This window comes from Xenopus laevis, chromosome 6L, assembly GCF_017654675.1.
Source record: "Xenopus laevis strain J_2021 chromosome 6L, Xenopus_laevis_v10.1, whole genome shotgun sequence".
NCBI classification, from domain to species: Eukaryota; Metazoa; Chordata; class Amphibia; order Anura; family Pipidae; genus Xenopus; species Xenopus laevis.
In genome coordinates this window covers 44,545,356-44,560,432 of record NC_054381.1, presented here as the reverse complement: position 1 = coordinate 44,560,432, position 15,077 = coordinate 44,545,356, and the positions used below count along the sequence as shown (strand labels likewise).

The 15,077-nt window shown below is 38.2% G+C and overlaps 1 protein-coding gene across 3 annotated transcripts in view; it reads left to right on the top strand.

Moving 5' to 3' along the window:
- Window positions 1–1,670: 1,670 nt before the first annotated feature.
- The window catches only part of cpvl.L (carboxypeptidase, vitellogenic-like L homeolog), an 81,114-nt gene continuing 67,707 nt past the window's right edge, over window positions 1,671–15,077 (top strand). The window contains 5 exon segments of one of the 3 annotated variants that reach the window (NM_001112841.1): window positions 1,671–1,714; window positions 7,684–7,889; window positions 8,032–8,150; window positions 10,832–10,946; window positions 13,451–13,509. In NM_001112841.1, the coding sequence (NP_001106312.1) occupies window positions 7,700–7,889; window positions 8,032–8,150; window positions 10,832–10,946; window positions 13,451–13,509 (483 nt within the window). In that variant the 5' untranslated portion in view covers window positions 1,671–1,714; window positions 7,684–7,699. 3 annotated transcript variants of the gene reach the window in all.

Below are 15,077 nucleotides of genomic sequence, written 5' to 3'. Positions count from 1 at the left end.
GTGAACTTTGCAATGCCATATCAGACTGACATAGCCAGCTTGTTTTCAATTCAAAATTCACAGAGTATATATACTCTACATACTTGTGGTACTTGCATAAAAATGGGAGCACTGAAAGTAGAAACTGGCTGCCAGCGAGTGCCAGGGGTGCTTAACACGGTCTCCTAATGACAGAATATGTGTAGATACCCTAATAGCTTCACTGAATTGTCAGAATGCCCAGATGCACATGCTGTCCTGCAGAATGCTCAGATGCCCATGCTCTCCTGTAGAATGCTCAAATGCCAATGCAGTGCTTCATAATGCTCCGATGCCCTTGCAGGGCTTCAGAATGTTCAGTTGCCCACACTCTCCTGCAGAATGCCGAGATGCCCATGCTGTCCTGCAGAAGATGCCCATGCAGTCCTGCAGAATGCTCAGATACCCATGCTGTCCTGCAGAATGTCCAGATGCCCACACTCTCCTGCAGAATGCCCAGATGCCCATGCTGTCCTGTAGAATGTCAAGATGCCCACACTCTCCTGCAGAATGCCCATGCTGTCCTGCAGAATGCCCAGATGCCCATGCTGTCCTGCAGAATGCCCAGATGCCCATGTTGTCCTCCAGAATGCTCAGATGCCCATGCAGTGCTGCAGAATGCCCAGATGCCCATGCTGTCCTGCAGAATGCCTAGATGCCCATGCTGTCCTGCAGAATGCCCAGATGCCCATGCTGTCCTGCAGAATACCCAGATGCCCAAGCAGTGCTGCAGAATGCCCGTGCTGTCCTGCAGAATGCCCAGATGCCCATGATCTCCCGCAGAATGCCCATGCAGTGCTGCAGAATGCCCAGATGCCCATGCTGTCCTGCAGAATGCCCAGATGCCCATACTGTCCTGCAGAATGCCCAGATGCCCATGATCTCCCACAGAATGCCCATGCAGAGCTGAAGAATGCCCAGATGCCCATGCAGTGCTGCAGAATGCCCAGATCATATGCCCATGCTGTCCTGCAGAATGCCCAGATGCCCATGCTGTCCTGCAGAATGCCTAGATGCCCATGCTGTCATGCAGAATGCCCAGATGCCCATGATCTCCCACAGAATGCCCATGCAGTGCTGCAGAATGCCCAGATGCCCATGATCTCTGGCAGAATGCCCAGTTGCCTGCTCAGTCCTACATAATGCATCTAAATTAGTGTGTGTACATTTTATTTTTCTATTTTTAGATAACCTTTATATATCATCATCCAGTTAACACTTTTTTGTTATATTCATACAAATCACAATAGAATAGAAGTATGGGAAACTCTGCCTCTCTAGCAAGGTATGCAGCCAATGGCATCATCTAAGCGCCGGGTTATTACAAACGAAGCGCTAACTAATATTGAGTCTTTAAATGTGAAATGTCCCGGTACAAAAGCTAAACCAAAATATAAATCGGGAAATGTTTATTGCAATTTCTGTCGCTTGCTCCATATCCATTCTGCGGCTCCACCTATTGGTCGGCTGTGGAAGTGCACCCAAATTACGCAAGGATTGGTAGTTGCTGAGCCCTCATTCCTGCAGTCATAAGACTGGCTAGCTAACCTCTTCCCGTCACGGGCATAAATAGGGAACTATCTCGGCCACAGCTAATAGTTCCTGCACTCCTACTGCTAGCACACCTAGATACAGCGGTTCTTTCATGTACACGCCGACCCAGTCAGTTTAATCGCCGTGGGAAGAGAGGCAGCCGGTGAGTGCTAGTCCGTGACGCTGTGATGGGCTGTACCATTAGCTTGTGTCTCAAGAGGGGTCGGTGTGTGAGTTGCTGTAGCTTCCTGTTTCTTGTATGTGTGTAGCGTGTACCATAACTGTTCCACAGTGTCTTTGTTACTGGATCATAAACTTGTGTATTGCATGGAGCTATGCTATAATTCGCAGCATCCTTGATAGGAGATGTATAAACAACTGCATAGTGTGTGTATGCTGTCTGTATGTTATCACTTCTGACTCCCAGCTGAATATATATATATATATATATATATATATATATATATATATATATATATATATATATATATATATATATAAATACTGAATCTCAATCAGATCAACAAACCATCAGCAAATTGCCCATTAGCAAGTTGTTTTGACTAAAGAGACCACACTATAGTACACTTGAGAGATTGCGAGGTGCCAAACCAAAACAGGGTTTTAATTCTCCCTTATAGTCTTTGGGAACTCTAGTTATGACCTTCATATACAGGTATACAATCCCTTATCTGGAAAGCCGATATCCAGAAAGCTCTGAATTAGGGAATAGCTGTCTCCCATAGACTGCATTTTATCCAAATAATCCAAATTTTTAAAAATGATTTCCTTTTTCTCTGTAATAATAAAACAGTAGCTTGTACTTGATCCCAACTAAGATATAATGAATCCTTATTGGAAGCAAAAACCAGCCTATTGTGTTTTTTTTTTAATGTTTAAATGAATTTCTAGTAGACTTAAGGCATGAAGACCCAAATTACGGAAAGATCCATTATCCAAAAAACCCCAGGACCCGAGCATTCTGGATAACAGGTCCCATACCTGTATCCTATACAGATAAATCATTAAAGGGTTTTTTCACCTTTGAGTTAACTTTAATTATGCTGTAGTAAATAATATTGAGACAATTTGCAGTTTGGTTTTCATTTTTTATTATTTGTTTATTTAGCTTTTTATTCAGCAATCTGGTTGTTAGGGTCCAAATTACCCTAGCAACCTTCCATTGATTTGAATAAAAGACTGGAATATTCAATTGGAGAGGACCTGAATAGAAAGACGAGTTATAAAAAGTAGCAGTAAGCATGCAGTTGTAGAAAATACATGGTAATAATAATTTGTAGCTTTACAGAACACTTGTTTTTTAGATGGGATCAGTGACCCCTATCTGAAAGATAAGAGGCAAATAATTCTAAAACCATAAAAAAGGAGGCAATTGAAATGTTGCTTAGAATGGGCCATACTATAACATACTAAAAGTTAACTTAAAGGTGAACCACCCCTTTACAATTGGTCTAAATAGGTGAAGGTTCACTGTTGTCTGCATTACAACATATGTGTTTAATTGAGAGAAATCAAGCGTAATTATATATGCAGCACATTTTATTAAAGTCCCGGCTCAGAATTTATATGGTATCCCCTATCTTGAGTTTTGCCAAATTAATAGCACTGTATAAATGGGGAAAAATAATGATCTGATACAATTAGACCCTTTAGGGCTTATTTACAGACTCAAGTGCAAAATTCTAAAATGAATGCACAGTGTTTTTGGTGTGATTCACAGATGCTTGCTTCTTAGATTCTTGTAAGCGAGCATTAATTTGACTCATGTGGCCTTCCCTGATCAGTTGCACATGAACACAAGGTATCCGTAGAATTAACACTGACTACCTGAAGGTTGTTTCAGGGATCGCTCAGCAGGTTTTATCTACACCCTTAACTAAGCTGTGTCTCTGTGGAATTGGATGCTGATGTCATTATTGACACCACACTAGAATGCACACATAATGGTGCTTTGCTACTTGTGTTTTTTCTACCAAAGTAGGTGCAAGGTTGTATCTGTATTGGTGAATATCATGCAGGATTTTAATTCTTGGGGAAAACACTGCATTGTAGGTAACAATCCTGCTCATATGTCCAAATATTGCACTCAACACCTAACCCTACATTTGTAAACAAGCTCTTTTTTTGTTATTGCACATAGTAGATTAGTAGACTGGCCTCATTATGTGAGCTTGGAAGGTAAGAGGAACTGGCATGTTTTCTTAAAGGAACAGTTGCATCAAAAAAATGAATTGGTGCGTAGAATATAAGTTTCTGTTGTCCTGACTGGTAAACTTATTGTAGTTTATATAAATGAGCTGCTGGGTAGCCAGGGGGGCAGCCATTCAAATGAAGCAAACACATACTTTAGCAGTGTAGAGCAACATTCCATTATATTCCAATTACTTTAAAACAGTTTCATTTTGGTATTACTGTTCCTTTGAAGGATCATGTGGACCCTTATAACTTCAGTGCTTCCAGGCTCGGCAGCACCCACCGCTTGTAACCTAGCAAAGTTTACAGAACCTTACTACTCTAGTAGGGGAAGTTGACCCCCAAGGGTCCCCATCATACATATACAGGTATGGGACTTCAGAATGCTAGGGACCTGGGATTTTTCTCTTATTTGGATCTTCTTACCTTATGTTTACAAGAAAATCATTTAAACATTAAATAAACCCAATAGGCTGTTTTTGCTTCCAGTAATGATTAATTTGGATCAAGTAAAAAGTACTGTTTTTTTATTATTACTACAGAGAAAAACTATATCCTTTTTAAAACTTTGGATTATTTGGATAAAATGGAGTGTATAGAACGCATCCTATATTTGTATATAGATATATATTGTCTCTTCTGTTGATGTTGAGGACTGCTATCAAGAAGCATGTGGTTGGCAGGATTCACTTACACTGGTAAAAGAAGGTGTATAGAAATGCAGTAGCACATTGAATGGTTCAGAAATGTCTCTGCTTTATTTGTTTTTAGTGGCATGAGCGCAAAATCCTGGGAGCTGTTGCAATATGTTTTAAGTTCAACTATTAATGGAAAAAGCACTCCGTGTTGGTGTTCAGGAGTATACCATTTTGGCATTACTCATATAAAATATGTAGAATAAATGTGTTCATATTTGTGGTTTCTGATGGTTACTGTGTCTGGGGAAAAATTAAATTTAGTCTGTCCTCCCCCAAGTTGGCCTTCATTGCACTAAGCCACTAACTCTGCAGACTGCAGTACAGGTATGGGACCTATTATCCAGAATGCCCGGGACCTGGGGTTTTCTGGATAACGAGTCTTTTTGTAATTTGGATGTTCATACCTTCAAGTCTACTAGAAAATCATGTAAACATTAATTAACCCCAATTGGCCAGTATTGTTTACTAATAAGGATTAATTATATTTTCGTTGGGATCAAGTACAATGTACTTTATTATTATTATTATTATTATTATTAAGAAAAAGGATTTGGATTATTTGATTATAATAGTCTATGGAAGACTGCCTTTCCGTAATTTGGAACTTTCTGGATAACGTGTTTCCGCATAATGGATCCCATACCTGTAGTAACACTAAGAGGAAGAGCTGGGGATGTGCACATATTGCCACCCTTATATTGGGTGCCAAGGCTCCGTTCAGTCATTCTCCCATGCTGCATTGATGGGGTTGACAAGCTGGGAATATGCAAGCCTCTTTATTCATGAGCACTTTGGGCCTGCGGATTGTCCTCTTCACCATGTCACCTCTTACATTTCATAATATATTGTAATTCTTTAACAGGGGCCATAACATAGAGGACACAGTTGTGTGCACACTGGATTCATTGTGGCTGATCGAAGAAGCTTTTCTTCCTGTAAAGCTCAGGGTTTCACTTCACTCGTGTTCTGGGGTTTTTTTTGTAATGGATGCTTGAACACAGAAGAGCACTTCATATTATGCTCCAGATTACAATAAGATAGAAAGGTGCTTTTCCTGTAACTGTAAACAAGTACGAAACAAGGTCTGACTCACACACAACTTCACTTAAAACACCCTGAAGCACCAGGAAACCGGAAGGTCTATTTTTTGCATCGTGCAGATCACCACGCATTTAACTTTTAATGCTTCTCGGTGGTGAGGCTAAAATGTTCCCCTAGTGCAAGGGATACATGACATTATCTGCATTCCTTTGTCTTTGTATTGAAATGTTCTCAGAAGGATTAAGTTAACCCACCTTGTCATCTCAGCTAGATGAGCAAATATTTATACTGACAAATATACTATCCTGTATTAGTGTCTCTTTTTAAAATAAGAACCCTATTAATAGTAAGGTTTGAATACTTGGGCTGACTCTACTACAGAGAATCAACCATATTGTTATTATTTATTAAGTGCCAGCAAATTTTGCAACATTGTACACAACAGACAAACCTATACATTGTGTAATGAGGGCCCTGCCCACATGGGCTTACAATCTATTGGGGTGGGGGATAAGTGAGATACAAGGTATAAAAAATATGTAGCTGTGGGGGCAGTATATGTTATACAGGATGGGATCCATTATCCGGAAACCTGTTATCCAGAAAGCTTCGAATCTTGGAAAGGTCGTCTCACATAGGGGTAGATTTATCAAAGGCGGTATTTCACAGTCCGCAAAGTGAAATACCGCCTCTCTCCATTCATTTCTATGGGATTTTTAAAGGCGTATTTATCAAAGGGTGATGGTAAAAGGTCACCATTTGAAGAAAAAAAAAAATCCCATAGAAATGAATGGCGAGAGGCGGTATTTCAGTCTGCGGACTGTGGAGATCTCTAACTTCACTCTATCCCATAGACTCCATTATAATCAAATAATCCAAATTTTTAAAAATGATTTCCTTTTTCTCCGTTATAATAAAACACAACATTGTACTTGATTCCAACTAAAGTATAACTAATCCTAATTGGAAGCAGAACCAGCCTATTGGGTTTATTTAATATTTACATGATTTTCTATTATACTTCAGGTATGAAGATCCAAATTATGGAAAGATCCGTTATCCGGAAAGCCCTAGGTCCCGAGCATTCTGGATAACAGGTCCCGTACCTTTAGTAATTTTGTCAGTGTTATGACTGTTAATAATAAAAATAAAATAATGGGTCCATAGAGTGTTGTGTGGAAGTCAGTATGTTATGGGAAGCAGTGGCTTGTGTAAAGGAGCTGTTAAAGGTTATTATGTAAGTGTGCAAGCTTTGCAGAAGAGGGCAGTTTTAAAGGGGTTGTTCACCTTTAAATTAACTTTTAGAATGATGTAGAGAGTGAATTCTGAGACTATTTGCAATTGGTCTTAATTTTTTTTATTTCTTTTTGAGTTATTTAGCTTTTTATTCAGCAGCTCTCCAGTTTGCAATGTCAGCAGTCCTGTTGCTAGGGTCCAAATTACTGCAGCAACCATGCCCTTAATTGAATAAGAAACTGTATTATGAACATGAAAGAGCATGAATAGAAAGATGAGTAATAAAAAGTAGCAATAACAAACTTGTAAACTAACAGAGCATTTGTTTATTAGATGGGGTCGGGACCCCCATTTGAAAGCTGGAAACTGTCAGAAGAAGAAGTAGGCAAATAATTCAAAAACTATAAAAAAGAAAAAAAAATGAGAGCCAATTGAAAAGTTGCTTAGAATTAGCAAGATAAAAGTTAAAGGTGAACAGGGAACTTTTAAAACTTTGCACATATTGAAACTGCTCATTATTCAGGACATCATTAGGGTTCTAGACTTGAGACCCCCCCCTCCCGTAGCCTCTGTAGTTTAGTTGTCCTGATTTACCTAAGCAAAAAGAAGGTTTGTCTGACCAACATAATCCATTGACACTTCCAATCAAAACCGCACTTACTTACTAGGCCCAATTTTCTTAATGGGTGCTAGTCCTTAAGCCTGTTCACAAGGGCTTCTTCACATCACATGAGAATATATCCATCGACAGCACTCCAATTTTCATTAAAACCGCCTTTATTGTTTGCAAAGCATTGCATAGCAGTATAGCAACATAGTGCACTATGTTGCTATACTGCTATGCAATGCTTTGCAAACAATAAAGGCGGTTTTAATGAAAATTGGAGTGCTGTCGATGGATATATTCCCAACATAATCCATTGACTTGTCTGTCTTGTTCCAGGAAACCGTACTTAGAAATGGAGAAGATTGCCTGTCTCTTGCTATTGATGTCTGTTGGTGTTTCCCTGGATCATTGCAGTGCTGCTGGCCCAACAAACCCTTTTGGACGTATGTTTAAGGGGGTGAAAGTAACCAGCAGGACAAGAGAGGACCCAGGAATGCCTCTTTTTCTTACACCTTACTTGGAGGCTGGAAAAGTTGATCAAGGTCTGAAACTGTAGGCCATATCTTATCTGTCCTCCTAAAACAGCAGCCGCATTACTTCTTATTGGTGGCAGATTCAAATGACTGCGATGATGATTTAAATTGGTTGTTTTTATGACTGATGACATATCTTATTCTGTTTCAGCGAGAGCATTAAGCCTGGTTGGCCAGCTACCAGGGGCAAATGTGAAGAGCTATGCTGGATATTTCACTGTGAACAAGACTTACAACAGCAATATGTTCTTTTGGTTTTTCCCTGCCCAGGTAAGAGGGCATACTATGGTGCAAATTTATTAAAGGGTGAAGAGTAAAAATCCACAGGGGCATTGCCAAATTACTAACAGGCATAGAGGTCAATTTGCTAGCGAAAGCTCATCGCTGTTGTAACTGTTTAATATATATTTTTTAATATTTTTACCCATTTGAGGGTCATGCCACACTTGTTTTAGCGTGGGCTCATGTCTAGGACAATACAGGATTTCTTTTCTTTTTGTTTTGCTTCCTTGGACATTTTTAATAATAAATGGCCATTTCAAGCAATTTCACCAACATCCCTAATAAAGGCATATATATGACCTATATGTACCCACCCTATTCAAATGAACACCAGCGAAAGTTCGCTATGAAAAGCTCACGCTGACTTCGCAGCGTTTGTCGGCCAAGATATACCTTCGCATTTTGATGAATAAGTATATGCGCTACGAATTAACATCTGACAAAGTGGCGCTAAGTGTGGTGGATCCTTCCGAGCCAAAAATTTGCCCTTTAGTAAATTTGTTCTTTTGTCTGTGTGTGCATGTTTATAAAACATTAGGTAGTGTCAGGATTTGACAATGTCATTCTCATTGTATTATATTGGGGCAAGGACCAATGTCAATAATGTATACTGTCTACATACATATGTATACATATTCCACAGCCCTAATAATAATAATAATATATTAAGGTGCCTATCATAAGATTTTTTTTACCCTACCTCTGCTGGTAAAAACAATTTTCCTATAATAGATGCCCTTTAATAGCTTGTGCAGTTGGGCATTTTAGTATCCATAAATAATTATAGGGTGGATTAAAAAAAATGAATAGTTTTATATTTGTGTAATTACTTATAACCTACACACCCTTCTATGTTACAGTACCACAAAATATATTTGTGCTTTAAAAATGAATAATTGAAATAATTTATTGCACCATATCTTTATCACATTAGAAACATGATGCTGGATTCTAGGGATTTGTGTGATTAAATGGATATGTTAGAATTAATTGATTTATCCTGTATCTCCTAAACCATTGTCAAACAGTGGGGCCCAGAGAAGTTTATTGGGCCATTATGATGGCCAATTTGCGATAGGAGGAGGCTTAAGTTTACTCTCCTAAATACCTAGATATTGATGGAACTATGGCTGAAGTACAGCAGTGTCTGTTTGTTTACTACGTTTAAGCTAACCTGGATATATGCAAGATCTCTACTGTAAATTATTTGGGCTTTGCAGTTTAGTAAACAGTAGAGGGCGCTGTTTGCCAAGCCAAATTTCTAATTAAATTTTATTTTTTTTCTTAAAGAGCTGTTATTTTCTTTGTTAGGAAGCATGTGCACTGCGACTAATGGCTTAGGGGGTTATTTATCAAAGATCAAATTTACGTGAATTTTGTTTGTTTTTTTTCACTCTAATAGCTTTGAATGTACTCACAACTTAAATGGGAGGTTATTAATGAAAAAACTCTAACATCTAATATTCGATTGAATAGTCCTGACCCAACAATTTGAATCGAGTTTTCCTCTGAAAAAAAACTCGAATTTCAGGAAGGCTATTAACATATTCAAATGGTTCAACAACCTCTGCCATTGACTTGCAAATGAAGTTGGCAGGTTTTAGGTGGCAGATATTAAAATTGTTTCCATAGTCGAAGTGTGATATACCTCACATTGACTTTACATTCAAGTTGGTGCTTAAATTAGAATTTTGGCACAAAAATAAAATTGAAGTTACCATTCGAACCTAAACAAATCTGCCCCTTAATATCAATTGCAATTGCATCCATCAATTTGGAAATGGGGTTTTTAAGGAAATTATTTAAAAGTAGACTGATTTCTGGAAGTGGCATCGGTGATTTTTGCACATCAGTGGAATCATATTTAGGTCAGGATCACATTATTGTCTTTTTTTATTACACTGCATACCTACAAAAAAATGTTTCTAAATCTATAATATGTCCTCCTTTGCGGTTTCATTACTGTTCATGGACCTCCTTCGCACCAAACAAGATTTAATTTATTTTATTAAAGTAACGGTCATTTAGCCATACTTCCAAGAATATCTAGAACAACTATTTAATGTTCTCCTTAAATCTCACACTAACTGACATGCAGGCTGGACTTTTTGGATTATCTAGGAGAGTTCTATAGACCCCTTAAATGAGCTTTGAGTTCATCTGATTCTAGGCAGTATTTTTTTTGTTGAGATGAGTATTGCCAAAGCATGAGTTGTTAATAGGTTGATTTAATACATGTTTTTGATAAAGTTTATTAGGCCAGTCATCTCAGTGAGTCTACTATGGTGTTCATTTGCAAAGACTGCTTTTTGGCCCTTTGTGTTGCAACTACTCATCCGACTGCCAATAAATTCTGATTTGTACTACTGGTGTTCCACTCCATCAAGCCTAGCAAAGAGTCTTTTTGCTGTTTTTTTATCCATACTGCTGAGCATCTTTTTTTTTTTTTTTTTCCCAACACTGCATTTGACAGATGCACCTTGTACTGCTATGTGGCTATGCACAAAATCATCATGACACTATGTAAAACCAATCGTATTACTTTATTTTGTGGTTTATGTTGCAGGTAGCATTTTTTTGAGTATCATGGAACTACTTAAACTGGTGGGTGAGCATTTAGTCTTGTGTGTAATGTTTAATAAGGCTTAATTTCTTTAATGTTGTTATAGGTCAGTCCAGAGGATGCCCCAGTCTTACTTTGGTTGCAGGGTGGACCAGGAGGAACTTCAATGTTTGGCCTTTTTGTGGAGCATGGACCTTACATTGTGAATGAAAATCTTACATGTAAGAGGAGTGTTTACTTTGTTAATACTATTTACTTTTTAATATTTTATTGAAGGCAAATAAAAGGTTTTGACTGTTTGGCTGATTAAACCAAGGCAGAACTAAGGAGAAATAAACCCTAAAAACAAATATGGCTAAAAATGCCATATTTTATATAATGACCTGTTTGTACCAGCCTAAAGCTTCAGCTTCTCAATAAAAGCAATGATCCAGGATTTCAAACTTGGTCACAGGGGGTCAACCATCTTGGAAAGTGTCTGCAACACTCATATGCAGCTGTTGAGAAGCTAAGCTTAGGGGTCGTTGCAAATTATCAAGCAGAAAATGAGGTTGCCCTGTAATATAAGCTGATGCTACAAGCCTGATTATTCAATTCTGATGCTAGTTGCACTGATTTCTGTGCTGCCATGTAGTAATTATTTGTATTAATTACTAAACAGCCTTTTGACATTTATATTCTATGTGTACTGTATATTGTAAGTGGGTCCCTAAGCTCAGCACAGCAGCACAGAGCATGTGCAGTGAATCAGCAGAAAAGAAGATGGGAAGCTACGGGGGCATCTTTGGAGACACAGATCTTTACTGCTAAAGGGCCTTGGGCTGGTACAGAAGCCCAAACCACAATGTACAAAATTGCAAGCCTACTTCTTTAGTTAGGCTTTAGTTCTCCTTTAAGGCAATAATCATTAGGCAGTGGCAAATATTTTGTATCCCTTAGTGATTATAATCACATACCTGATACAGTGGCTGGTGTTCCTGTTGGCAGAAATCTGCACCGATCTGGGGTACTTCTGAGTGAGCACTATTCAATGAAGAAGTGGAAGAAGATGATAGTACCATGGTGCTTGCTCAGAAGTTCCCAGGATGGTGCCGTTTTCTGGTAAGAGGAGCACCAGCTAGGGTATCAGATAAGTGATTTACTTGAATGCAGTAATTACTCAAATTAAAAAATTTTTTTCAACTAATTTCATTTTCATTGAGCAATACCTAATATGGTTTCTTATTGGGTACTTTGCCCTTCTTAATGAATGACTGTTTTGAAATGACCATTCAGAATGGTATAACTGATCCTTTCATGTATGCATTAGCAGTGCCTTTTTATAATGGAAGTTTTCACAAGAGAAAATTATATAAAGAGTTTAAAGGGATCCTGTCATCGGAAAACATGTTTTTTTCAAAACGCATCTGTTAATAGTGCTACTCCAGCAGAATTCTGCACTGAAATCCTTTTATCAAAAGAGCAAACAGATTTTTTTTATATTCAATTTTGAAATCTGACATGGGGCTAGACATTTTGTCAATTTCCCAGCTGCCCCTGGTCATGTGACTTGTGCCTGCACTTTAGGAGAGAAATGCTTTCTGGCAGGCTGCTGTTTTTCCTTCTCAATGAAACTGAATGTGTCTCAGTGGGACATGGGTTTTTATTATTGAGTGTTGTTCTTAGATCTACTAGGCAGCTGTTATCTTGTGTTAGGGAGCTGTTACCTTCCCACTGTTCTTTTGTTTGGCTGCTGGGGGGGAAAAAGGGAGGGGGTGATATCACTCTAACTTGCAGTAAAGAGTGATTGAAGTTTATCAGAGCACAAGTCACATGACTTGGGGCAGCTGGGAAATTGACAATATGTCTAGCCCCATGTCAGATTTCAAAATTGAATATAAAAAATCTGTTTGCTCTTTTGAGAAATGTATTTCAGTGCAGAATTCTGCTGGAGCAGCACTATTAACTGATTCATTTTGAAAAAAATTTTTTTTCCCATCACAGTATCCCTTTAATGCAGACAAGGGAATAATTTTATATTGGTCTCATATGACTTTTGTCACTCTTATGCACATGCAAATAATGTACCTTTTACAAGTGCCAAACTGCCCATACCACAAACTTATTGGTGGTGGGCAGGGGCATGTCTGCAGCTACTAAATTGGCAGTGCTTTAAGAGTTGAAGGGAGGAAACTAGTGAAGATTCATTTTCTTATGTACAAATCCTGTAATTTACTGCAAAATAAGTGATTTTCTGCATATTTCCAGTTTTTTTTTTTTTTTTTCAAATATATATATTTCATGAATTATTTGGGAGAACATTGGCCCTAAAATGCTCACTGTATGCCAACATAAAAAGCAGGTCCAGATTTGTGGATAGACAACCAAGTCTCAGGCCTAGGGCATCAGAATTTTAGGGGCAGCATGCCGCCCAACAGTATCCGCACTGGTTCTGAAGCACTGGGGACACACAGGAGATATGATAGTGATAGTTTTTAAAATGTCCTGAATGCCAATCCCCAGTGCTGATGGATCCAGACCTGATAGATGAAAATTTGATCATGTGCACATATGAAGAGGCGGTGGTGGAGACAGCAACAGATGTATAGGTGCTCGCTGTGTAAATCCGGAAACGACTAGGCCAAACGCAAATTAAGTACTTCTGACTAAAGATTTCAACGTTTTAGTAATCCTTAGGATGTCGAAATGACTATTTCAGCTTCTGTATCTTTTCCCCTCTTTGCAGTGAGCTATCGGAAATATTCCTGGACAGAAAACTTTTCAATGCTTTACATTGATAATCCAGTAAGTTTTTGAATATTAGATTTTTTTAAAAAATTGTATATTTAATACCTGTTCTTTTGATTTGACTGTGCAGTATTTCCCTTAGAATACTTTAATGGGGCTGTATACCCTCTTGTTCAATGAGTAGGGCTACTTTGTGAGCTAAACAGGGAAATTAAGATATTCCAAGTGCGGACCTTGTGAGGTAGCTAATTACGTAGATTACTAGTATACAATGCGCATCATAAGGTTAATAGCTGATTTGTCACCCACAATAAAAACTGCTGGCTACAAATCTCCCAAAAATACTTCACCACTGGCATTGATTGTAATTGCTGGTGGTAAAACCTCAGAGTCGCAAAGTCGCCCCAAAGTTCACTTGCGAGACCACTTCGGAAGAACAAAGTGACTAAAAGCGATTTCAGTTATTGCTAGTGAAGCTTTTTTATTTGTGGTGTTTGGCCCATGTCATATCCATTGCACTCCTGTTCAAACAGTGGGGTATACTTCCTCTTAAAATTCATTATTATCTGGTTCCCTTATTATGTTGTACTCTTTTTGGTAGACCCTCTCCTTTTTAACACTGATTATATGTTGCACATGGGAAATAAAATCCTGTTTAGAGTGACAAAAAAAATCTCAGAATAAATACAATGTAAAAATGTTTATTATAAACTGCCACAAACTCAGGGCAAATCATAATGATCCAATCATTGGCCCAGCGGCCAATGATCAGCTCATACTGCAGGACCATCACACTGATCTGATCCTGCTATAACATATTAAGTTAATTCTAAGCAACTTTACAATTGGCCTTAATTTTTTTTTTTTTTTTTTTTTTTTTTAATTTGCCTTTTTCTGACTTTTTCCAGCTTTCAAATGGGGGTCGCTGACACCATCTAAATAACAAATTCTATGTATGGCAAATTTATTGTTATTGCTACTTTTTATTCTTTTTTTTTTTCTATTCAGGACCTTGTCTATTCATATTTCAGTTTCTTATTCTAATCAATGCATGGTTGATTGCTGTTTGCTCAAAGATAAACAACTCCTTTAAGAGAAATAGATTGCTGATAGTAATACTGAAGAGTGATTTGTATATGTGCCTGTATAGCTGAATACACAAAATTTGTGCATAGACATACACTGTGGGGCAGATTCACTAAGGGTCGAATAGACATACACTGTGGGGCAGATTCACTAAGGGTCGAATTTCGAAGTAAAAAATACTTCGAAATTCGACCCTCGAATTGAAATCCTTCGACTTCGAATATCGAAGTCGAAGGATTTAGCGCTAAACATTTGTTCGATCGATTAAATCCTTAGAATCGAACGATTCGAAGGATTTTAATTCAACGATCGAAGGAAAATCCTTCGATCAAAAAAAGGTTAGCAAACCTATGGGGACCTTCCCCATAGGCTAACATTGACTTCGGTAGGTTTTACCTGCCGAAGTAGGGGGTCGAAGTTTTTTTTAAAGGGAAAGTACTTCGACTATCGAATAGTCGAACGAATTTAACCAATTCGATGGTCGAAGTACCAAAAAAATACTTCGAAATTCGAATTTTTTTTCATTCGAATCCTTCACT